Source organism: Grampus griseus, assembly GCF_964374135.1.
Source record: "Grampus griseus genome assembly, chromosome: 14".
Taxonomy (NCBI): domain Eukaryota; kingdom Metazoa; phylum Chordata; class Mammalia; order Artiodactyla; family Delphinidae; genus Grampus; species Grampus griseus.
In genome coordinates this window covers 9958078-9983983 of record NC_139008.1, presented here as the reverse complement: position 1 = coordinate 9983983, position 25906 = coordinate 9958078, and the positions used below count along the sequence as shown (strand labels likewise).

Here is a 25906-nt window from a genome sequence, read left to right as displayed (position 1 = left end):
CACAAAACTGACTGAGGACAGAGGATAAGATGATTCCACTGAGGGAGTCAAGAAGACCTGTTTAACTTTGCTTCATGCTTACTCAAATTTAATGCACAGACAAAAACTTTTTTTTTCCCCAACCCACCAAACATCTATCAGGGAAAGACCTGCTTATCTGAATAAGAAATTTTAATAAGTTTGACATTTCTCTACCTTCTAACATGTTTCACTAATCCAGAGTAATGTCAAGCTAAGAGCACAGTACAATAAACATTTACCATTTTTCTTAAGCTCTTCAGTATTTCCCCTAATATGTTACCATGTCAGTGATTCACTTTGAGCATTCTGAAATGTCTCCATGGACTTCAGAAAGTCTTTTTGGGTATAAATCTCATTCAGCTTTAGAAGAAAATACGATGTGCTATCTATAAATATTTAGGTTTAATATTTATGAAATACCAAAGATAAAAATACAATACTTACAGTATTTTACGAAATCTTTCTGAAAATCCTTTCTGGTGTTGACAAAAGCGCGTCCTCTCTCTGTTCCAACAACAAATACGTCTGTTTCATACACTGCGATGCAGGCCACTTCCGCCTTGGACTTGGCCAGTTCTTTACACTGAAACACACAAATAGGAAATCTTATGTTATGTACAGATGTTTAAAAGCACTGTTTCTGCTGGATGAATAAAAAATCTTATCACTTGACCTGCATTAATACCTAATGTGGACGAGGTGAAGTTCCTAGTTTTGACCTTAAGTTATCATACACACAACAGAGTCCCCATTTTTTTTAAGGGACCTCTCTTTTCTAACAGATAGTTTACAACCCTGATTTTATTTTATTTTTTGATATTTATTATTTATTTATTTTGGCTGCACCGGGTCTTAGTTGCGGCATGCATGATCTTCGTTGCAGCATCTGGGATCCTTTAGTTGCGGCATGAGGGCTTTTAGTTGTGGTATGTGGGGCTTCTTAGTTGTGGCATGCGTGCTGGATCTAGTTCCCCAACCAGGGATCGAACCCAGGCCACCTGCATTGGGAGCATGAAGTCTTACCCACTGGACGAGCAGGGAAGTCCCAACAACCCTGATTTTAAACAGAAGAAATCACACAATTTATAAGAAAAAAGGCAGAAATCCTTTGTAATCTGTTATAGGTCAAATACCTAAGAAACAGACTCAGAGTTGCACACAGGCTTATGGCAAGCACTCCCAATAACAACAGCTGTGCGCTGTGAGGGGGCAGGATTCTGCAAAGGGGGAATCAACAGCTGCCACAGATGCACCGCAGAAATTCTGGAGCTGGGACAGGCCTCCCCAAGGAAAGGGAAAGACCCTGGGCAAGGGAGCCTCTGACACTCATAGAAACTGGGGGATTAGTGCCATCAGTCCTGAATGGGGGAGGTGGGGTCTGGAAGACACACTACAACTTCCATCACATAATCCCACCCCCAGAAGTATCTCCATATGTGTACACCAGGAATTCCATTTAGATGAGTTTACTTTTACTGAGTATATTCCTATGAGATTAAATATTCTTTAAACTCTTAATAGAGTATATACCATTCCATTTTATGGATAAACAATAATTCATTTAGTGCAAACCTTACTGAAAATGTTGCTGATTCTAATTATCACTCCTAAGAATAACAATGAAATACTAATCTGGGAACAACGTGTATCTTGAGTGACTTTCTCAGAACAGAGTCAGAGACATGAAACAACATAGCCAAAAAACTCTGACTCTGAAAGTAAATACTTTTAGGGTTCTCAAAACCTACTAAAAATTGCTTTCTAAGAAGTTTCTATCAGTTGATACTCCCATCTGCACTTCTAGAAGAGCTAACTCACAATATCCTAGCAAATGTTATTGTGCAACTTTCCCAGAACCATTTAAAAAGGATACTTTAGGACTTCCCTGGTGGCGCAGTAGTTAAGAATCCACCCGCAAGCCGCGGAGCAACTAAGCCCGTGCGCCACAACTACTGAGCCTGTACTCTAGAGCCCGCGAGCCACAACTACTGAGCCCGCGTGCCACAATTACTGAAACCCACGTGCCTAGAGCCCATGCTCTGCAACAAGAGAAGCCACTGCAATGAGAAGCCCACGCACTGCAACGAAGAGTAGCCCCTGCTCGCCACGACTAGAGAAAGCCTGTGTGCAGCAACAAAGACCCAACACAGCCATAAATAAAAATAAATAAAATAAATTAGAGTGTTGTACCTTGGACAGTTTTTTGTAAATTAGGCTAACTTTAGCTTATTTTTCTACTATGTTAAGTGTTTCTCTATTAATGCATAACAGTGCCTCACTGATTTTAGGCATAGAAAAGCTGTTTATGGAATACATAATTAAATACATAATTATACATATTTTCTTCTGGTCTTTTAGTTTATCTTAATATGACAATTTTAAAAAATGTTTACTCATCTAGAGTTTAACTTGCACAATAAAGACTTTTCCCCCCCAAAGAACCTATGTTCTCAGCATCATTTGTTGAAAACTACAGCTTCCTCCATTTGTTTTTTGTTTTTTTAATTTATTTAATTTATTTATTTTTGGCTGCGTTGGGTCTTGGTTGCTGTGCGCGGGCTTTCTCTAGCTGCGGTGGGCGGGAGCTACTGTTCATTGCGGTGCGTGGGCTCCTCATTGCGGTGGCTTCTCTTGTTGCAGAGCACGGGCTCTAGGCACGCGGGCCTCAGTAGTTGTGGCTCGTGGGCTCTAGAGCACAGGCTCAGTAGTTGTGGCTCACGGGCTCTAGAGCGCAGGCTTAGTGGTTGTGGCGCACGGGCTTAGTTGCTCCGCGGCATGTAGGATCTTCCCGGACCAGGGCTCGAACCCGTGTCCTCTGCATTGGAAGGCAGATTCTTAACCACTGCGCCACCCAGGGAAGCCCCCTCCATTTGTTTTTGATTTGTACAATTACCACCCTCTAATTTCTTTTTTTTTTGTTTGTTTTTTGCGGTACGCGTAAAGAGGCCTGTTGTGGCCTCTCCCGTTGCAGAGCACAGGCTCTGGACGCGCAGGCTCAGCGGCATGGCTCACGGGCCCAGCCGCTCTGCGGCATGTGGGATCTTCCCGGACCGGGGCACAAACCCGTGTCCCCTGCATCGGCAGGTGGACTCTCAACCACTGCGCCACCAGGGAAGCCCCTAATTTCTTAAATGGAAATTACTTGAATAATATCGCTTAAAAACAGTATCTCAAATAAATAATTTTATACCTACTGTCACGATCAGAAATCTTTTGAACTGTAATAAAGCCACAGTAGAAAACTTGTGACCGAGGTGAGCCAACAATCGTTCCCAGCACGGCAAACAATGCTGTACTGTAATTTTGTTATATGACGTTTCTATGATATGTTATACGGTACATACCTTTGAGATGTACCATGGCTGCTCACTTGTAAGGAACTATTATTTACTTACCTTGTGATAAATGACGGTGCATTCTTGCTGCACTATCCACACTCTTAGTTGGACAACCCTGTCTCCAAAGGCAGTATTTACGAAACAGTAAAGCAAGATTCATGTACTGTCTAAGGATTAGATCAAAGAAATCTATGGGCCAAAGGAAGAAGGATGAAGCTGACCTATACACCTATAAATTATACTTCACAGTATACAACTGGGAACAGGAGGAAAGATCCTCTTACTTCTGCCAAAGATGAGAAAACTATAAAGACATTCTAAGGAAGGGAATGGGTCCTATGTGACCCTATTTCATTCTACATAGAGAGTAGTATTAAAGAAAATTATTTAATATCAACAGAATAGGATTTAATCTCTGAATTATTTAACGTTACAGCCACAAATTTTGGCTAACTTTATGACCAAAAGCAAGAAATAAGTGACAGTCAGAAAGTTATAGTAGGAAAAAAAAAACAAAAAAGTAATAGTAGGGACTTCCCCGGTCGTCCAGTGGTTAAGACTCCATGCTCCCAATGCAGGGGGCCTGGGTTCGATCCCTGGTCGGGGAACTAGATCCCACATGCCGCAACTAAGAGCCCACATGATGAAACTAAGACTTGGTGCAGCCAAATAAACAAATACTTAAAAAAAAAAAAAGTAATAGTATATATAGCCACTAACCATTCTAAAATTTCTTTCTTTAAGGAGATAATTTTTTTAATTCTTATACAGCAGAAAGAAGAAAAAAATGCCCTAACAGAAAAACAAAAAAGATTCCACGAACTATGTCATATTGAGAACTGTGAGGTTAGATGCTATATAATACTAGTCAATGCTTAAGACAGGAAATACACAGCATCCTCCATAGAATGTATAATTAGAATATATAATAGAATATATTATTTCTATTAGAATATATAATTCTATATATTAGAATATATAATTTCATTGTGTCAGAAAATACTTAAGTCTGATGTTTCTTAAAGCTATGAGTTCAAATACATATTCAGAAAAACATGATAAGCCAACTGAATTACTACCATGATAGTAATATAAAAGTACAGCAAAAGAATACTACTTAATATTTTGCAATTATGTGTATAAGTTTTTTTAAAAATAAAGAGTTAACACACTACATATTGGGTAGAAGATCACAGAATTCAGACAATTGTGAAGCACAGCACAATAAAATAAAGAATAGATGTAAAATAGTGAATGTGCTCTTATGGCCCAAAATTGTGGTAATGTTCTTTACAGAGATACAATAAGACACCAGCACCACACTATAACATACAAACTCATTCTGAGTAACTTCAAATATTACACTTAAATTCAAAGTTAATGCTTACAAAACAAGGGATTGCCTAAGATACTGGGAGGTAAAAAATTGAAATTAAATGTAAAAAATTACACATTCGGATAAGTTAAGAACATTCTGAAACATGCAATAAAATTTGAAAGGCTTAAATCCATAACTATTACTCAAGCAAAAACAGTATGTATTTATTAAAAATAATAGACACAGTGTGTGTTTTCCAAAAACAAATCAAACTCATTCACAAGCCCAATCTTATCCAACTACGGAAAACTTTATAGAACTGCAAAGCCATCTCACCATGGACTCAAGAGCAGACATAAGGAATGTCACCACCATCCTGCTCTCCGAGGACTCCTCATCTTCGACGGGCAGGGTAGACATTGCTACTTGGGCCATGATCCCTAGGAAAGAGAAGTATTAGGAAAGTGAGTGGTAGAAATTCAGTGTCTTGCTCAACATATGTTTAGAGCTGTGAGGGTCCTCCATCAATTGCCTAATTTACAGTTTTCTTGCTTAAGAGAAAAAATAAGACTTAAAAACCAAGTAATCTATCAATATTTGCCCCAAACTCCTGTTATCCTATAAGATAGAGACTCTAACCCCCAACTTTCCATCTAGTTTTAGTTCCATAAAACTAGGTCAGCATCACCTCCCAAAATAAATTTAGGTGTCACCCAGAACCAGTTTAAAAATTTCCCAATGAGGAAGAGGTGATGCACTTCACAATCCAGTGATAGTTTATCACAGTTCCACATAGGAAATAGACACAACCTCCCCTTTCTCCCATGCGCACACTGATTACTCAAGACTGGGTTAAGTAGACTGAGGTTGGGTGAAGAGAATTCCTCCTTTCTTATTAAGAAGTAAATAGGCTACAGGACAAATAAGAGCTAAGATTCCTTTATAATACATTCTCTTTGGAAAACACTGTCTGATACTTTTGCATCAGCAAAGAGGCTCAGCTGAATTTCAAGCACTATAAAAATACAAACACATAGACCATTCAATAGTAAGTGCTGGCAAGGATGTGGAGAAATGAGAACCCCTGTGCACTGCTCTTAGGAGTGTAAAATGGTACATCCACTGTGGAAAACAGTTTGGTAGCTCTCTAAAAAATTAAACAGATTTACCATGATGCAGCAATTCTACTTCCGGGTATATACTCAAGAGAACTGAAACTTGAACAGATATTTGAACACTCAAGTTCACAGTAGCATTATTCGTAACAGCCAAAAGGTAGAAACCAAAGTGTCCACTGTCAGATGAATAAACAAAATATATTATCCATACAATGGAATGTAATTCAGCCTTAAAAAGGAATGAAGTTCTGATACATACTACAATATAGATGAACCTTAAAAATATTATTCTAAATGAGATAATCCAGACACAAATGGATAAATGTTGTGTAATCCACTCACATGAGATTACCTATAATAATCAAATTCATAGAGACAGAAAGTAGAATGATGGTTGCCAGGGTCTAGAAGGAGGGAGCAATGACAATTTATTATTTAACGTATACAGAGTTTTAGTTTGGGATGACAAAAAAGTTCCGGAGATAGATAGTGATGATGGTCACACAACAACGTGAATGTCAAAAAGAGACATGTACCACAATGTTCACTGCAGCACAATTTATGGTGGCCAGGACATGGAAACAACCTAAACGTCCACTGACAGATGAATGGATAAAGAAGATGCGGCATATATATATACAATGGAATATTACTCAGATATAAAAAGAAACGAAATTGAGTTACTTGTAGTGAGGTGGATGGACCTAGAGTCTGTCATACAGAGTGAAGTCAGAAAGAGAAAAACAAATACCGTATGCTAACGCATATATATGGAGTCTTAAAAAAAATGGTACTGATGAACCTAGTGGCAGGGCAGGAATAAAGACACAGACATACAGAATGGACTTGAGGACAAGGGGTGGGGGGGAAGCTGGGGTGAAGTGAGAGTAGCATTGATGTATATACACTACCAAATGTAAAAGAGCTAGCTAGTGGGAAGCAGCAGCATAGCACAGGGAGACCTGCTCGGTGCTTTTCGATGACCTAGAGGGGTGGGACAGGGAGTGTGGGAGGGAGGCTCAAGAGGGAGGGGATATGGGGATATATGTATGCATATGGCTGATCCACTTTGTTGTACAACAGAAACTAAGACTGCATTGTGAAGCAATTATACTCCAATAAAGATGTATAAAAATTTTTTTTAATAGAATAAAAAAAACCCACAATGTGAATGCACTCAATGCCAGGGGGACTGTACATTTTTAAATGGTTAAAATGGTAAATTTTATGTCATATATATTTCATCAAAATTTAAAAATTAAAAGGCAAAAATACATCCCATAAAGACATTCTAAGAAGCTAAAACCTAAAGCAAATTTGTTTGTTTGCGGTACGCGGGCCCCTCACTGTTGTGGCCTTTCCCGTTGCGGAGCACAGGCTCCAGACGCGCAGGCCCAGCGGCCATGGCCCACGGGCCCAGCCGCTCCACGGCACGTGGGATCCTCCCGGACCGGGGCAAGAACCCGCGTCCCCTGCATCGGCAGGCAGACTCGCAACCACTGCGCCAACAGGGAAGCACCTAAAGCAAATTTTTAAAAATTCTATTACTAAAAGAACTGTCTTTCTATAAATAGCATGCAAATTAGATGCCTATTAAAAAGTACCCCTTTTCAATTTGGTTAATTCTAGGTTTTAGCAAGAGACCAAATAATCAAATGAAACTAATATGAAAGGATGACTAAAAAATTAATGACTGGAAGCATAAACAGAAATTCTAAAAATAAATCTGTGTATATAAGTTAATTTACTAAAGACATCTGGGTGTTCCTTAACTGAAGGCCCAATATTAGAGAACATGCTGAGCTGTTAGCATGAAAAATCGTTTTGGCTAAAAATGTATGTACATCTTTTCCCTATTATTATTATTTTTTTTTTTTTGTGGTACGTGGGCCTTTCACTGGTGTGGCCTCTCCCGTTGCGGAGCACAAGCTCCAGACATGCAGGCCCAGCGGCCATGGCCCACGGGCCCAGCCGCGCCACGGCACATGGGATCCTCCCGGACCGGGGCAAGAACCCGCAACCCCCGCATCGGCAGGTGGACTCCCAACCACTGCACCACCAGGGAAGCCCCCTTTTCCCTATTATTAAAGATCATCAGGGAAAGGAGGAGTGGCAAGATACGGATAAGGGATTATAAGGTACCAACTACTATATTAAATAAGCTACAAGGATATATTGTACAGCACAGGAGAATATTGTCAATATTTTATAATAACTTTAAATGGAGTACAAGCTATAAAAATATTGAATCACTATGTTGTACACCTGAAATTAATATAGTATTGTAAATCAACTAAATTTCAATTAAAAAAAAAGAGGATGATTTCCCTATTATTAAAAACTGTGGGGCTTCCCTGGTGGCACAGTGGTTGAGAATCTGCCTACCAATGCAGGGGACACGGGTTCGAGCCCTGGTCTGGTAAGATCCCACACGCCGCGGAACAACTGGGCCCGTGAGCCACAACTACTGAGCCTGCGCGTCTGGAGCCTGTGCTCCGCAACAAGAGAAGCCGCGATAGTGAGAGGCCGGCGCACCGAGATGAAGAGTGTTCCCCGCTTCCCACAACTAGAGAAAGCCCTCGCGCAGAAACGAAGACCCGACACAGCCATAAATAAATAAATAGATAGATAGATAGATAGATAGATAAATAAATAAATGAAACTGTGATCTAGCTCCACCATGTGTTAGCATGTGAATTAACTGCTAGGCTAGATTTGGGCATCAAAAACTAATGAAGTGGGCTTCCCTGGTGGTGCAGTGGTTGAGAGTCCGCCTGCCAATACAGTGGACACGGGTTCATGCCCCGGTCCGGGAAGATCTCACATGCCGCAGAGCTTGCCCGTTCGAAGCCTGTGCTCTGCAACGGGAGAGGCCACAACAGTGAGAGGCCCGTGTACTGCAAAAAACTAATGAAGTATACATACTTAGGAAATAAAATTTTATAATAAAAAAAATTGACACATCCCCGTATCTGTTAACAAAAAGAATTTTGTTTCCCAAAACAGAAAAGGCAGTATCAAGCAAGAGAATGGTTAGATGATAGAAATTATTTTCCGTAACAGCCTAGGTCCTATTCTTTTCTCTTGGATAAATAAGTTTTAAGTAAACTTATAGTAAAATGTGGCTCAGTCAAAATGGACAAGGCGTATTATTTTTCCATAATAACCTTCACTTCCACAACTACTGAGCTCGCGGGCCTCGACTAGAGCCCGCGTGCCACAACAGAGAGCCCACATGCGCCTCAATGAAAGATCCCACCTGCCTCAATGAAAATCCTACGTGCCACAACTGAGACCCAATGCAGCGACAGATAGATAGGCAGGTAGGTAGAAAGAAAGAAAAAAAAGAAAGAAAGAAAAGAAGGAAAAGAAAGAAAAGAAAAGAGAAGAGAAAAGAAAAGAAAGATAGATCATGGGGAACTCCCTGGCAGTCCAGTGGTTAGGACTCCACGCTTTCACTGCCCAGGGTCCGGGTTCAATCCCTGGTTGGGGAACTAAGATCCCGCACGCCACGCAGCACAGCCAAAAAAATAAAATAAAATAAAATAAAAATAAAGTGACCATGAAACAAAAATGTAAAGTACCTAAAATGGGACAGTTAGTTCTTTAGAACAAAAAGGAAAATGACCAAAATGATCATGTCCTTCATAAAACAGTAAATATAAAAATGGTAGATCCCTTTTAATCTTTTTAAACACAGAGAAGGAAGAAAAACTGAACTGAGACAATTCAGAAGGTGAACCCAGGGACTTCCCTGGCGGTCCAGTGGGTAAGACTCCGCACTCCCAATGCAGGGAGACCGGGTTTGATCCCTGTTTGGGGAACTAGATCCCACATGCATGCCTCAACTAAGAGTTTGCATGCCGCAACTAAGAGTCCGCATGCCACAGTTAAAAAAAAAAAGACCCCACGTGCTGCAACAAAGATCCTGCGTGCCCCAACAAAGATCCTGTGTGCCGCAACTAAGATCTACTGCAGCCAAAACAAATAAAAATGAACAAATAAGTAAATACTAAAGAAACACACACACGCACTACAGGAAACTAACTTAAAAAAAAAAAAAGATGAGCCCAATGTTAGACAAGAAAACGACTTCTGGGATTTGTACCACAATGTATTTATTCCCGATTTTCTTATCTCTGATGCTGTCTTGGTAAAGGAGGGGTGGTGTGGAAAGAAATGGGGATCTCTCTTTGTAAGGAAGGAGGCCATAATCCAAGGCAGAAAATCCGCAGTCAAGGAAACAGCTGGAAGGTATCCCTCCAGAGATGTGCTATCCAACATGGTAGCCAATAACCACAGGTAGTTACTTAAATTGAAATTAATCGAGATTAAGTAAAATTGAAAATTCAGTTCCTCAGTAGTCTTAGCCACAGTTCAAGTGTTTAGCAACCACATGTAGTTAGCGACTTTTGTAGTGAAGAATCACAGATACAGAACTTTTCCATTATCACAAAAACTATATTGCTATAGAAATTAAACTATGTTGAGTAAACTTTTAAATTCTCATGACCTCTTGAGCCACCACGGTAGCAGCTATAGCAAAAGAATGAACTAATAAATGGAAAAGAAACTTAAGGGAACATGAGCCAGGATACAAAGGCCAATCCCAACTGTGTGTGCATTCTTCACTGCCAATCTCCAAGGATTCTTTTTTTTAATTAATTTATTCATTTGGCTGCGTTGGGTCTTCGTTGTTGTGCGCAGGCTTTCTCTAGTTACTGCGAGCAGGGGCTACTCTTCATTGCGGGGTGCAGCCTTCTCATTGCGGTGGCTTCTCTTGTTGCGGAGGAGTACGGGCTCTAGGCACGCAGGCTTCAGTAGTTGTGGCGCGCAGGCTCCAGAGCGCAGGCTCAGTAGTGTGGCGCACAGGCCCAGCTGCTCCGCGGCATGCGGGATCCAACCGGACCACATGGGCTTGAACCCGTGTCCCCCACACTGGCAGACAGATTCCTAACCACTGCACCACCAGGGAAGTCCCAATCTCCAAGGATTATTGCTACAAGAGTATCCCCATAGAACAGAGTACCAATGTAGCCTGCCTGAGAAAAAGAACACAGAAAAGGAACAGAGAGGTACAGTTTTATGATATAGTAAAGTTAAAATGCATACACAAGACATCTGGGATGCAGATTCTCAGAATAAATTAGTAAAATTACAAAGAGCCTAACCCACTATGAGTACAGTGACCTTGCCTTAATGATCAACTAGCATCATCTACCTGTCATGTTACATATTCTTACAGAACAAGTTCTTTAAATAGCTGCATAATAGCCCACCGAAATGGAATCATACAATTTCTCTCAACATCTTCATAAAATTGGCTTTTGCCTTTTTATTTCTGTATTTTAAAAATTTAATACTGAAACATAGCATGAAAATCTTTATACCTCTTAATACATAATGCTAAAATTTTCCCATTGCTACCAGAAATGTTTAAAAACACTAAATTCATCAGTCTCACCAACATATTGGAGAACTATGACCTAATCACTATGAATACCTCATTATTACTAAAGCAGCTGAAATTCTTTGCTTACTAAAGAAACACTTTCGTAGTTTTATCATGTGTGTCTCTTCCTGAGTGGCTCATCTGCTGAGCGCCCTATGCCCGTTACTAAACTGGTCTCTGATGATGGCTGCACATTGCATAAACCGTCCGAATTCTGATAACTATTATGTGGACATAGCTCCTTCATTATTCAGCTTTTGTGTATGTGTATTTTAATTCTGTATTCTTAAATGCAATATTATTTGTTTCGAACAATTTAATTTTCATTTTGATTTAACCACATACATATTTATGAAATTCTTTGCTCATTCTTTCTTGCATCTCAGATTTTCCTTCTGCCTAAAGTTAATCCTTTACAGTTTCTTTCTAATGGCAAACTTACTGTTTGCTAAAAATTCTTTATTGTTGGAAGATACTTTCAACTAGGATAAGAATCTGGGTTGACAAATACTTCCTGTCAGCACACTGAGGTTATTTCATTATCTTTCGGCTTCCATTGTTGCCAGTCAGAAGTCATCTAGAATCTCTTTTAAAGGAAATCCCAATCCTCATCCTCGCTGTTTTTAAGATGTTTTCTTTGTCTATGGCTTTCTACAGTTTCACTCTGTATAGTGTGTGTGTAGTGTACATTTCCTTTTATTCAGTACATTTATCATTCACTGGGCTAAGGATTGTCATCTTTCAGTAGTGGCAAATTCTCAGCTATTATCTCTTCAGGTATTGTCTCTGTCCCATTGTCTACCTCCTATCCTACACAGAGACGCAGACTAAATGTATGCTAATCCTTAAATCTCTGACCCTCTTCTGAATTTTTCTCATTTTTCCTTCTTGACTTATCTTTCTTCTGACTTATCTTCCATTTCACTAATTCCTTCTTCTGTGCTTAAAACCACCCATCAGGTTTTTTATTTTGTTTATAATTTTCATTTATACAATTTCTATTTGTTGCCACGTCACATTTAAAGTTTCCTACTCCCTAAAGATTTTCAAGCTTGACATATTTCTTTAAACATAGTATGGGTAGTTGTTTTACAGTCTATGATAATTCAAAAATCTCAAGTCTTTGCAGGTGTATTTCTGATGTTTCTCATAGTTCTAGCTCAAACTCACGGTTCTCGTTCCCATGTATGCCTGATTGTCTTTTACTGTATGCTGGTCGTTTTACATTAAAACACTGTTTTAAATATGAGACCTATTATCTGGGAACAATACCTGCCTGGGATCACCATAATCCAAAGCTTCAGTTTCCTCGAATCACCCAGAAATGGTAACCCAGACCACAAATAGGGATGCAAGCTGGCTTATTTCTTAATCAGCCTTAACCAATTTGAGGTCTCAACTTATTGAGGGGAAGGGTCTATCTGTCCCCTGAATTTTGTGCAGATTCTGGGCTTTGATTTCAGCCTCTCATCTCACATGGTTTTCAAAACTCAAGTTCATATGGTGAAATTGGCAGATGCCCTTAGGGCAAAAGAGATTCCCACTTCTACCATTAGTTCTCATTTTCCTTTTTTTTTTTTTTTTTTTAATTTTGCCTGCGCTGCAGGACTTGCAGGATCTTAGTTCCTGGCCAAAGCCATGCCCCCTGCAGCAGAAAAGTGAGGCATCCTAACCACAGGACCACCAGGGAACTCCCTCATTTTCCTTTTAATATTAGCTTCTCATAATAGCTCTTCAAAATTCCTATCTTATCAACTTCTTGGTATTTTTACAAAAGTTTTGTTTTATAATTCTAGAACATTCTTATTAGTCCCACCAACTCTGGGAACCACAACTGACTTATAATAGTCTTCTATTTTCAAGAACAATTTATGAATTAGCCAGAACTATCTTACACTGCAAGGTTACAAATACGCAATTCAAACCACCGCAAGTGAACAAAGGAATTTTTATTGTTTTATTTAACTATTCAGCCTAAACATTGCACTGATTCTATACACAGCTAGATCAAGGAACACAAGAGAGATCCTTAGAGTTCTCTCTATTCCCTCCCTGCAGGCCTCACTTCTTGAGCAGATGGGTTTCTTTCCTAAGACAATGATGGCCACACGCATCTTTATGCTTACCACACACCTATACTGTGATCCTAGAGGCAGCGTACTATCATATCTTCCTAATATTTTTTGCACAAAAGTTCTGGGGATTTGTGCCACGAGCCTATCCCAAGCCCACGTGGCTAGTCAGAACAAGATTACCTGGGATACACTGTTATTGGCAGTCTAGCCAGAACCACGTGGAATAGGAAGGTAAGCAGTTAAAAGGCAAAGCAGGACACTGTTATCAGGAGAAAAGGGTTGATAAAGTGTGCCAGTACACAGAAATAATAGCTACCAGAGTCCGTTCCATTTTCTTTCCCATTTTTTCAATTTCCTTAATTCTTCAATTCTGAACTTTTTTTTGACTTCATCTTTTGTCTCCCTGATTTGATTTTAATTCTCCTTTAAGTTCAAAGCTGAACTTAATTGGCCTGTTGCTGTTTCATCTTTTTATCTTTTATCCTGTCAGCTACTGTTTAATAGAAGCAATGCCTTCTTTTATGTCTCTGAAAACAGACTCCAGCCATTCTTTAAAATCCTCTTGTGTTTCTTATTGGAGATCCATTTCAGGAATTAGGTTCATCTGTGTCCTTACTGCACTGATCCATTCTACCTCAAAATAAGCCCATAATTAATTCCACGTAAGTGTTTTTATTTGACCACACTTTTGCTTTTAATTTATTGATCCTTGCCGTTAATGCTGAACAGCAAAACAATAAAAAGAAATTTTACAGTGAGTCAAAGAGAACTCTAAAATACTTTCAGGGACCTTCCTGGTGGCGCAGTTGTTAAGAATCCGCCTGCCAATGCAGGGGGGCACAGGTTCGAGCCCCAGTCCGGGAAGATCCCACATGCTGCAGAGCAACTAAGCCCATGCGCCACAACTACAGGGCCTGCACTCTAGAGCCCCCAAGCCACAACTACTGAAGCCCGCGCACCTAGAGCCCGTGCTCCGCAACAAGAGAAGGCACCGCAAGGAGAAGCCCATGCACCACAATGAAGAGTAGCCCTGGCTCGCCACAACTAGAGAAAGCCCACGTGCAGCAACGAAGACCCAAGGGAGCCAAAAATAGATAAATAAATTAGAACACTTTCACACAGGTCATCATCACTCTAACAAAAAATTGAGATTCTCAATATTTCTGATTATGTTGATTTCTAAAATATTCTAAATTTTCAACGTGTTTCTGCTTCAAATTAAGGTTCAGGTCAGACTTCAGTCCGTGGGAGGTGGGGGTGGGTGGGGACCCATAACACTGATCTTGCTTCTTTTATTCCATTTATGTCTTATTTCTTTTTTGTGTTATTATTTTGTTATTTGCAACAAACATTTCTCCATTTCAATCTCAAAACTTACAATCTTAGATAAAGAAGAAAATTCAAGGGATTTCCCTGGTGGCACAGTGGTTAAGCCTCCACGCTCCCAATGCAGGGGGCTGGGTTCGATCCCTGGTCAGGGAAACAGATCCCACATGCATGCCAAAACCAAGAGTTCGCATGCCACAACTAAGAAGCCTGCATGTCGCACCTAAGGAGCCCACCTGAAGCAACTAAGCCCCGGTGCAACCAAATAAATAAATATTAAAAACAAATAAACAAATCTGTCTCAGTCACTGCTGCCTCCTAAAAGAGCCTTCTTCTACAAGAGCCCTTTCAATGCATCGTGCTCCATAATTCTCTTCTCCAAACCAAGCATCCCCAGTTTGTCCTGTGCTTTACCTGTAACATGATTTCCAAAATATTCCTCAGCGGCACCATTCTCAAGATATTCTCTAGTTTGTCCAGGCAATGTCCCAGAAGTGGACAGAATATTTTGGATAAGATCAGTTTGCCAGAGACTACACTAGAACCTGTAACTCCCAGAATTTCCTTATTCCTTGCCTATTAACACAGAGGAATATTTTAATATGCATCTCTAAGAGTTTATCTCTATAGGCTTAATAGGTATTTTCAAAGGGAATAAATTAGGTTGGTGTTTCGTCAGAGGTTCCATTTTACAAACATTTAATAAAAGAATACAAAGTATCACAATTTATATTAATATGGTAACACATATATTTAACATATACACCTCAGCAAACAAGAGAAATAGAGCCAAAGAGAGCATTTAGAAAGAAAATTAGAAATCCCTAAAACAAACCTTTGATCAAGATTGATTTTTAAAAGTCAAGGCTTTTAAGTTTTCATAGCAGGCTATGCTTACATTTTAAGATACTAAAATTTTTCTTTCTGCTGAAATAAAGCTGGTAATTTTATCAGTAAACACCAAGTGATCTCTCGAGAAGAAACAAAATACATTTGAAAGGTTAAGGTTTGAAATGATCTCCAAGTGTGTTTATTTTTATACTTAAAACTTTATACCCTCTCCACCCCATTTCCAAAATACTGTTGAGACAGCTAACAAAAATAGCTAAATTTTATCTTTTTTTAAAAAGCCAGGTGAAGGGAAGAATGATAAAATTTTTAAAATGAAGGCATGGAAAGAGAATCTGCCCAAAGGTGGATCAAAGAAGTTCAATACTGAGTGTCACAGTAGCCAAAACACTGTCTCTGAAACAAACAAACAAACAAACACCTTATCAACTATTCAGGAAGACCCACAACTTTTCTTGGCACTAGTTTGAAATTTTTCACAAATGTGTAAGTTATACTTTTAAATTGATAGTGCAGATTTTTTAAAAGTAGCAGCTTTCTCTGCCAATACACAAAGAATGTGCCCCTTTGTCCTTACTTCAAATTTAAAAAACATTTGGTAGTTGATAAGCTGGCTCACTTGTTCTTTTTCTAACTTTGTATGAATTGGAAGAGGAAATGAAAATCAAGTAACTGTGACCTAAAAGTTCCATCTTTATCTTTTTAATGTATTGTGTACAGAAAGCAGGCAACGGAGCAAAGCTATTATGAATGGCAGCTTTGGAATCATGCCAAATTCTGAATACAAGTCCTAGCTCCAATATTAGATATGGTTGACTGTGGGATTCTTTAATCCCAAATATACTAATCCGGAAAATGACAATAATATGTGTTCTTACCTCACAAGTTGGTATGAGAAGCTATTAAGTACCTGGCAGAGCGCTTAACACAAGCATTCAATAAATTGAGTAAGCATTTAATTTTGGTTTTTTAAATATTTATTTATTTGGCTGCGTCGGGTCTTAGTTGAGGCACACGGGATCTTCGTTGCAGCATGCAGGATCTTTAGTTGATCCATGCGGGATCCACAGTTGCAGCATGTGGGATTTTTAGTTGCAGTATGCAAACTCTTAGCTGCGGCATGTGGGATCTAATTCCCTGACCAGAGATTGAACCTGGGCCCCCTGCACTGGGAGCGTGGAGTCTTAGCCACTGAACCACCAGGGAAGTCCCAGCACTTAACTTTAAATTTAATTAGGGATTTCCCTGGTGGCAGAGTGGTTAAGAATCCACCTGCCAGCGCAGGGGACATGGGCTCGATCCCTGGTCCAGGAAGATCCCACATGCCACGGAGCAACTAAGCCCGTGCGCCACAACTACTGAGCTTGTGCTCTAGAGCCTGCAGGCCACAACTACCGAGCCCATGCGCCACAACTACTGAAGCCTGTGCACCTACAGCCTGTGCTCCGCCACAAAGAGTAGCCCCCACTCGCCGCAACTAGAGAAATCCCACTCACAGCAACAAAGACCTGACGCAGCCAAAAATTTAAATAAAGTAAATTTAAAAAATTTTTAGTTACTTATTTTTAAAATACACATATATGTAATACCTATTTATCTACCAATAAACTCTCCAAATCCAAGCCTGACAAATGAAAATTTCCCAACTAGCTGCTTTAATTAATACTGCTAAATAAAATAACCTATTTTCTGATGGGGCAGGAAAAATAGTAAGTTGTCAAAATAAATCACTGCTTTTTTTTAACCATTTATTTTTATTTTTTTCCCAGCTATTTTTGAGATATAATTGACCTATAATATTGTATAAATTTAAGATAAACAACAAATCACTGCTTTGAAATATGGTCTGTGCACCTTTTAAAGCATACATCCAACAAGCATAAAAATTTGCTTGTATCAAACCTACTCCTCAAAGATTGCTTTACAATTTAAGTTTAAAAGTCACCTTGCGCTAAATACCAAAAAAAAGTAAACTAGACTGAATATACAAACTGAACTAAGGAGTCTTTATTGTGAAGCTCTCAACAAACAACAGAATTTGCCCATACCAGCATTCTCCTAGAAATAGACTGTGTTCTGGGGGTTGTGTTCTGAGGGCATCACACAATACCTAACCCACCCAGAAGGCCTTCAATATGTTGGGTAAGTAGATAAATGAGTACTGTTCCAAATGTGGTAAGGGATCTCTTCTTTTCCAAAGCTTAAAACATAGACAATGAATAGTGAACAACAGTTCAAAGACTCATTTTGTTATTATAAAGAAAACTAATTTTCCTATACGTAAGACTACAAATAAAGAAAAAAATTATGAAGTGAGTATCTAGTTGGGTAAAGTGACTACCCCACTTACAACATACCCTAAGAAAAAGTACTCTAAAAGCTTTACAGAAGCAATCAACACAACAAAAATACATAATCAGAAAATAATTTTTAACATATAATAAAAAATACTATGGTCTCTAGAGACAGTGTATGCAAATGGAATCAAAACACACATCAATTTTCAAAAGTATGGGACCTATACAATCAGAAATCTTCACAGGCTCAGTCTAACCAGGGCTGATTTTAACCAAATACCCTAAATAGGATCAAACTCTTCATTACTCTCCACTTCTATAATTATACCATGATACAGTCATACACAGTACTTTAAACAAATTACCTCCTTTGCCATACTATAAAAACAAAAACTTTAAAAATCACTATAACAATCAAAAAGGATGGAAATTCTGACACATCCTAAAACGTGGATGAACCATGAGGACATTACGCTAAATGAAATAAACCAATCACAAAACGACAAATACTGTCCAAATAATTCCACTTGTATGAGGTACCTAAAACAGTCAAATTTGGGACTTCCCTGGTGGTCCAGTGGTTAAGACTTCACGCTTGCAGTGTAAGGGGCACCAGTTCCATCCCTGGTCAGGGAACTAAGATCCCACATGCCTCACAGCAGGTGCCAGGGGCTGGAGGGAAGAGGGAATGGGAATTACTCTTTAACGGGCAATTTCAGTTTAGGAATATGAAAAAGTCCTGGAGATGGATGGTGGGATGGCTGCTCAACAATGTGACTGTACAAACTGTGCACTTAACACTGTGTTAAGTTTTGTGTTATGTATATTTTACCAATTTTTTGCTACTTTTTTTTTTTTTGACCGTGCCACATGGTGTGCGCGGCCCCTGCAGTGGAAGCGCGGAGTGTTAACCACTGGACTACCAGGGAAGTCCCTACCACAATTTTTAAAACATCACTATAAAGGGACTTCCCACGTGGCGCAGTGGATAAGAATCCACCCTCCCAATGCAGGGGTCCGGGTTCAATCCCTGGTCAGGGAACTAGATCCCACACGCGTGCCGCAACTAAGGAGCCGGTGAGCGACAACTGAGGGGTCCGCCTACCGCAACTAAAACCCAGCGCAACCAAATAAATAAATATTAAAAAAAAAGAACCTATGTCTATACCCACTAAGCCATACTCCCTCTCTCTCAATTATAAATTCATTTTGCCTCAAGTTGCTTTTTAAATAAACTAATTCTTTTAAAATCCTCTATAATATTTCATCAAGTTAAACCAAGGAACATGAGTCAATCCGCCATCAACTCTGACAGTCCCTGGTTGTATGGAACTTTCTTACTTTCCCACTAGGTCTAAGTGTTTAAAGCAAAGGAGTAGTGCCAGAGACAGGCATGGGATATGAAGACAAGGATTGTAGAAACAAAGAGGAAAAAAGAAAAAACAGGGAAACTGCATCGTTGAGCATTCCAGTAAAGGAAAGACAAGAAAGAGGGTAAATAGTAAAGGAAGAAAGAGGAAAGAATGGAAAATGAAGAATATTAAGATAATGCCTTCAGCGCTTCTGATCTATCCACGTGATCTTTTCTGTAATTTTCCCATAATTTTTAGTACATCCTCTAAAATCCTAATGCTTAATTTTCTCTCCCAGGCAGGTAGCCTCAGTTACACTTTGTTTAACCAAATTTTATTCTTCATATTGCTCTGCTGCCATTTAAAGCCCATTGATTACAAGGAAACTCAACTCTACAATTATAATGAACAACTGATTAATTGCATTTCCTACTTTCTTTCAGTTAGTAACAATGAATAAGCTTAACCCAAATAAATGTAGACAACTTTTGAAGAAAAATGGTACCAATGACCTTTGGTAAACTGCTATTAATAAAATTCATGGTATTTATCTTTCAGGTAGATTACCTCTAATGCATTTCGGGAAAAGTGAAATACCATGCTCAAAGGGTATTACTTCTCAAACAACTCTTCAAAAAATGCTTTCCCTTAGATATACATAAAAATTACTTATCAGCATCTGTTTAAGCCAGTGATTAAGACAAGTTCATGTTAATTATACCACAGCAGTTATATGAAAAGGATTGCAATATTTTAAAAATTCATGTTTTCAATGAAGAAAGAAACAATGGTAGAACTGAATTAGGTAGAATGCAATGCAAATAGCTACACACCAGTAATAACAGAAAAGCTTAAGTGTTTTATTTACTGCTCCTTCAGATAATAACAACCCGGAGCAGGGACCTCGTCTTTTATATTTTATGTTTTGGAACACACCACTGATCTATGGATCATCAAAAAAATGATATGAGAGACTTCCCTGGTAGCGCAGGGGTTAAGAATCCACCTGCCAATGCAGGGGACACGGGTTCGATCCCTGGTCCAGGATCACATGCCGCGGAACAACTAAGTCCGCGTGCCACAACGACTGAAACCACGCGCGCCCTAGAGCCCGCCTACTGCAACTACTGAAGCTCGCGCACCTAGAGCCTGTGCCCCACAAGAGAAGCCACCGCAATGAGAAGCTGCGCACCACAACGAAGACCCAACGCAGCCAAAAAATAAATAAACAAAATTTTAAAAATGATAGATTACCGTAAGCTAATCCCACTCCTACCTGATTTGAGCTTACTCACTTTCCTCCGACAGAAATCCATTACACCAAAAAAACTAAAAATCATTCTCACCAAGACTTGTGCCCCAAGAAAAAGAAGCCCAAAGCCTACATTTTAATGACAAAGTCTTTGTAGCCATTTTCTTAAAACTCAGCCAAATCCTTGGTGCATGGAACTGGCGGGAGGGTGGAGTTAGGGAGCCCCAGCTGCTCTGCCTGCCCCGGCCTGGCCCAGCCTACCTCAGTTCCAAGCTCAGGCCCTATCTTTAGACTCTGGTGGGGATAGGATGCTTTAGGCATCACTTGAAAGACATAAATGCCTGTGCCATGAAAAAATAAATGAATGAGAGAGGGAAAAAGCCGAGATTAGATTTCTAATTGTATTCTGTACTCAAATCCAGGGCTCCTTTATAAACTGGAGACCTGTTTAATTTTGTAACCAACACTATGAAAAATTCTTAACTCTCAGTTTTCCAAGCAATCTACAGTAAGCAGTACGAATTACTTTTGGTTCTTTAAGATCTCATTTTAAAGTAATGAAGAACAAGCATCTAGAATAAACTTCCCTCAGAACTTAACTTCCTCCGGTAGTGAACAGCTCTCAAAGCGTCTGTCCTGGGAGCGGCAGCAGCACCTGGGAACTCGTTAGAAACGCAAATTTTCCGGCCCCACCCCAGACCTGCAGAATCAGAATGTCTGGGGTGGGACCCAGCTATTGTGTTTTAACAAGCCCTCCAGGGGAGGATGATGCTTGCTTGGGTTTTCAAAACCACTGGCTTAGGGGTGAAGAGTCATACTGCCTAGTATCAAATATTCGATTCAAGGTTTACTTGCTGGGTAACCAAGAGGTAATTACACAGCTTCTCTAGTCTTGTTCCTCATCTATAGGAACGGGGTTGTTATGAATATTAAATAAGAAAAACATACCTTAAGTGCTTAAGAGCGATGCCAGGCATATAAACATTATTCAAGCGTTAGCTGTCGCTAGTAATATAAACAAAGCACTTTGACGGCTGTAGACTGGAAGGGGGAGAAAGACAAAGACGGAAAAGGCTTAATCCCTACCCGCTCCAGGAGTTTAATACCTAGTGTCTAGGTCAGACACGTGTATCTAAAGCATAACCAAACACACTCCAAGAGGAAATAAAGACGCCAGCCTAGGAGGGGCAAACAAGTTGATTGTATGAAGAAGCAACAAATTCTGACCCAACGTTAAAAGATATGGCTTTAAAGTAATTGCATGTGAGCAAAAGAGTTCCACAGCCTCAAGCGAAAAAAAAGTCATTCCAGCCTACAGGTGTGAGCCAAGATCCCAAGAAGCGGGAGAAACTGAAGTGCAAAGCAGTAGACTACAGTGGCTGGAAAACGGACAAAGCAAAAATATGTAGTAGGAAATAAAATCGGATATCCCAAATCCTAGGGCTTAGCGGGGAGGAGTGCGGGGGGAACACCCGGCCTCCTCAGGGCACTCTACGGCACTCTCATTTGCAAACTTCCCCTTTTGTTTCCTTAACTCCCGGAGACCACTTTTATGCAGTGGACCATCAAGCCATTGTCTGCAGCAAAGTTGAATGCAGGAAGGTGAGAAGTCTGACCGGAGCCCCGCATTCCGAAGAGTGAGCACCACACCAACAGGACCCAACATCTGAACATTCTCAGACGCAAATGAGCGCAAAACCGTAACATTAAACACAAAAAAGAAACTCGCTATTAAAAGGCAAAACTTGGATAAGCACAAGTAGCGGGGAAAGAGGGCAGTTTTGTCTTCTTCCCTGAACCCCCGACCGGGTGCTGGTAGAATCCAGACGGCTTATTTTCACAGCCTGCAGTCTGAGGTTTTCCTTCCGGTCATTGTGTTTATTTCCCCAAAAGAGCAGGCCCCGTGGGGCAGGCGCGCCGGCCGGGCCGGGGACAAAGCCCACTCCGGGCTCCACCTGGGCGCGGGTAGGGGCGGGCAGGGGCAGCGGCGAGGAGGGGCGGTGCTCCGGGGCCCGCCCGCCGGCCCGCAGTTACCAGGCAGCGCGGCACCGCCCCCGCCGCCCGCCGGCCAATCCGGCGCGTCTGCTGCCCGGGCGCACGAGCCCCGGAGACACCAGGCCGAGCGCGACCCCACGGCTCGGGCCTGGCACCGCGCGCGCACCCGCATCGCCGGAGCCGGCCAATCAGCGGCCGGGCATGCGCAGCCCGCAGGCTCGCTCGCGCGCGGGCCTCACGCGTGAGGGGCCCCCCCACGCCGCGCCGGCGCGCGCGCCCCTCCCCCACGCACCCAGGCGCGCGCGTGCAACTGTCGTCCCCCGCGACCGCGTCTGCTCCTGCCCCACCCCCAACGCCGGCGGGCCGGGATGGGGGGGACCTGTGGCCCCCAACACGGCCGCCGACGGTCCCCGGACCCCTGTCAGTGCAGGCCCCGGAGGGAGCGAGTCTCAAATAAAGACCGTGCTCGCGATGGCAACCGGGGCGGGGGACCGGAGATGAGGCGACAGGGACTCACCCGAGTGCAGCCGCCTCCAGGCAGCGCCGGGGCCGGGGGTGCTGAAGGGAAGCGAGTGTGGGCCGCGCGCGAACTGCGGCTGCGGCGGAGCACCCTCGGGCTGAGGCTGGCTGGCGAGCGGGCAGGAGGTGAGAGGGCGAGGGGCCCGAGCGTCTCGGCCGAGCTCCTGTCACCGCCGCATGGCCGCCCCGGCAGGGCCTCGCTCAGCGCCTAGATCCGCTCACAGGGGACCGAGGGATAGGCCGGGGTAACCGCGGCAGGCGGGCAGCCACGGCTAGAGAGCGCGTGCGGGAAAGCGGGGGGGCGATCGGCGGCCCCTTTCCTCTGCTCTCCGAGCTTCTCTCTCACCCTCCTCCTCTTTTTTTTTTTTTTTTTTTTTTTGTTCCTCGAAGGCGCGCTGCGCGTGCGCACCTGCAACACCGCCCAGCGGGAGTTGTAGTCTCTGATTCGTCCCCACCAACGCGACGGCGGGGGCAGTGGACTACGACTCCCAGGAAGCCTCGCGCCAACAAGCCCAGAGCCCGAAGACGCGGCGAGCGCGGCGCCCGGCCCTCTCGGGCAAGGACTGTCAATGGAGGCGCGGGTGGTGGGAGCGAGGAACATGGCTGCACCTGGGGCCTGCGCTGCTGCTCGGGTGGGGGAGGGGAGCCGGGGCGCAGGGATGAAAATCCAGGCCAGGAGAGCTCCAGCCTGCTCCCTGCCGCTCTGCAGCTGGCCTCAGCCACGGTCCAAGGCTCGCACTCACTCTTGCACCCGAGATTCCTTGCAAATTGAGAGGCCGGACCACTGCAAAGGCCGGAGAGTCCCAGGACGGCCTGCCGCCTTCCATGCTCCGCCAAGGGACCTCCTCCGCCCTGCACCACCCTCCGGAACACAAAGAACTCCTGTTAGTTTTGAAAGCTTGCCTCAAAATCGGCCAAAAGAGACTATTGCCCCAACTTTGCACGGGCGAGGGAAAGGCACCCTTCTGTTTTTATTCACCTTCCAACCCCCAGGCTTTGCTCACTTTCACTCAACATTTAGAAAGTTAAAGTGGAAAAGCCATGGAGGGGAACAGAAAACGTGGTTTGCAGCCCGTTTTGTTCTGTCAACCGCTAGGCAATTTCACTCAAGCCCCTCCCCCCGATAATTTTTTGCATCTCAACTTTCATTAGCTCGTGAATTTCGAAAATGGTGAGACGTTACTGTTCACCCAAGTTAGAAGTTCAAAAAACTCGAGCCCAGAGATTTTAGATGTTTATGTAAAGAACAAAATCGAGTGATTTTGTGATGTTTCTCCCCACCGGAGATTCGGGGCCCGCCGGCCATCCTCCCCCTCCCCCTCCTCCTCGGTAGGTGGCGACCACGGCGCTTTTTCCAGCCTTTGTCGCTCGCAAGAAAACTTTCCGAGCAGCTAGTCTTTTGATGTAGGTCCAAAACCTTTCCTTTGAATTTGGGTTCACAGATTGGCGTTCCCCATCTTCTTTCTTCCACCGACCGCACCCATAATGCCTCGTCTAGAATGTCCATGTTGGATTTCTTTAAAATAGATGGAGAATTTAAAGGTCCCTGCGAAGCAATCTGATTACAGAAGACTTCCACATTTTTCCCATTTCCCTTGCAATCTTTTACAGTAATTTTGTCTTCGCCTAAATCGATTAGAACTCTCCTTTGTCAAGTCTCTCCGCAGCGTTTAGTTTTTCCTAAGGACAATTTTTGCCCTCATATTTCTTTACATTTTGGAATATTTAATTAAATTCCGTCTTCCCAATACCAAGTACAACTGACATATTTAGGAACAAACATTAACTCTTGAGAAGCCTACAACTCAGCTGCTAAGAGCAGCCAGCCTACGAGCTGCAAACTCAGCTGCTGTGAGCATCAGTGAGTATGTTTTATAGAGGGACTGGAGTCCTGAACGGATTCTTGGGAAGACTGGGAGGTTGAGGACAGTGAAGGGAGGATGCACTGGGTATGGTGGAGCCATGGAGTAGCATTGGAAGGGTGTCACAAAGTGAGTTAGTAAAGCAAAAGTTCACTTAGTCGAGATTACCCTTGCCATTGACTTATTTAGGAGATAGTCCCTTCACTTTTTATGAATTGAACAGCTCAGTGTGAAATTTTGCTGCTGCTTCATGAACAACTCCAGCTTCCTTGGAGGTTGAAGCTGTTCCTAAAACTATCAAATCCTAACGCAGGTCCCAAAACTTTAGCTGGCTTTGAATTGCCTCTGGACAGAAAGCTGGCCCTTTGGGGACAATGAACAGTGTGTGGAAGGGTATGTGGTGTGAACAGTGTGTAGAGACCAAGCTTTTTGCCCAGTGTATGGCTGTTGGCAGGTGTAACCCTCAAATTCATGTCTCACAGTCATAAATCTCACGCAATTTCAGTTTTCCCTGAGGCCTGGCTTGCCACCTCGTCTGCTAGTGATACACTTGTTGCTGCTTGTTAGCCAGTTTCTCCCTCACCTCATTGGTACAGATGCTATGTTAACGGTGACCAGAGTTACAAGCCACTTGGATACCAGCTCAGTACAGCCAGTTGTTTTTCCAGCACAGGATTGCACTGCTGTTTTTCGGGTTGAGCAAGAAATTTAAAAAAAAAAAAATCATTGATTTGTATTTAGGGATGATTTCGTGTGGAATCCTTTGTTTAAATCACACTCAACTTTGTTTAGAATGACATTCAACATAACAAGATGTGTGTACCGAGACCGAGATTGCAGGAAAAGAAGATTCCCAGCTCTTGGCTCCAGCTCACGTGAGACATGAGTACACGGAGGCCAACAGTTGGCAGAATCTTGCAGCTTATTTCAAATTATTTTAAATATTTCTCTCTTTTTAATCTTTAACTTAGTGGATGCAGTCCTGCAGATGAGTGTCCAAATAACATGACACTCCATTCTACTGCATACAGTAACCCCTCCTTATCCGCGGGGGATACATTCCAAGACCCCTAAGTGGGTGCCTGAAACCAAAGATAATACTGAACCCTCAATATACTATGTTTTTTCCTAT

At 42.0% G+C, this 25906-nt stretch overlaps 1 protein-coding gene across 5 annotated transcripts in view; it reads right to left on the bottom strand.

Annotated features, from left to right (window-relative positions):
• The window catches only part of GTF2I (general transcription factor IIi), a gene marked incomplete at its 3' end in the record, with an annotated part of 95946 nt that extends 72605 nt beyond the window's left edge, over positions 1-23341 (bottom strand). For all 5 annotated transcript variants that reach the window (XM_082670479.1, XM_082670481.1, XM_082670480.1 and 2 more), the window contains exons 1-3: positions 22911-23341; positions 5014-5117; positions 466-604 (exon numbers count right to left, since the gene is read on the bottom strand). In XM_082670479.1, coding sequence (XP_082526605.1) covers positions 466-604; positions 5014-5112 — 238 coding nt within the window. In that variant the 5' untranslated portion in view covers positions 5113-5117; positions 22911-23341. The remainder of the gene's footprint in view (positions 1-465; positions 605-5013; positions 5118-22910) is intronic.
• Between the last annotated feature and the right edge of the window lie 2565 nt (positions 23342-25906).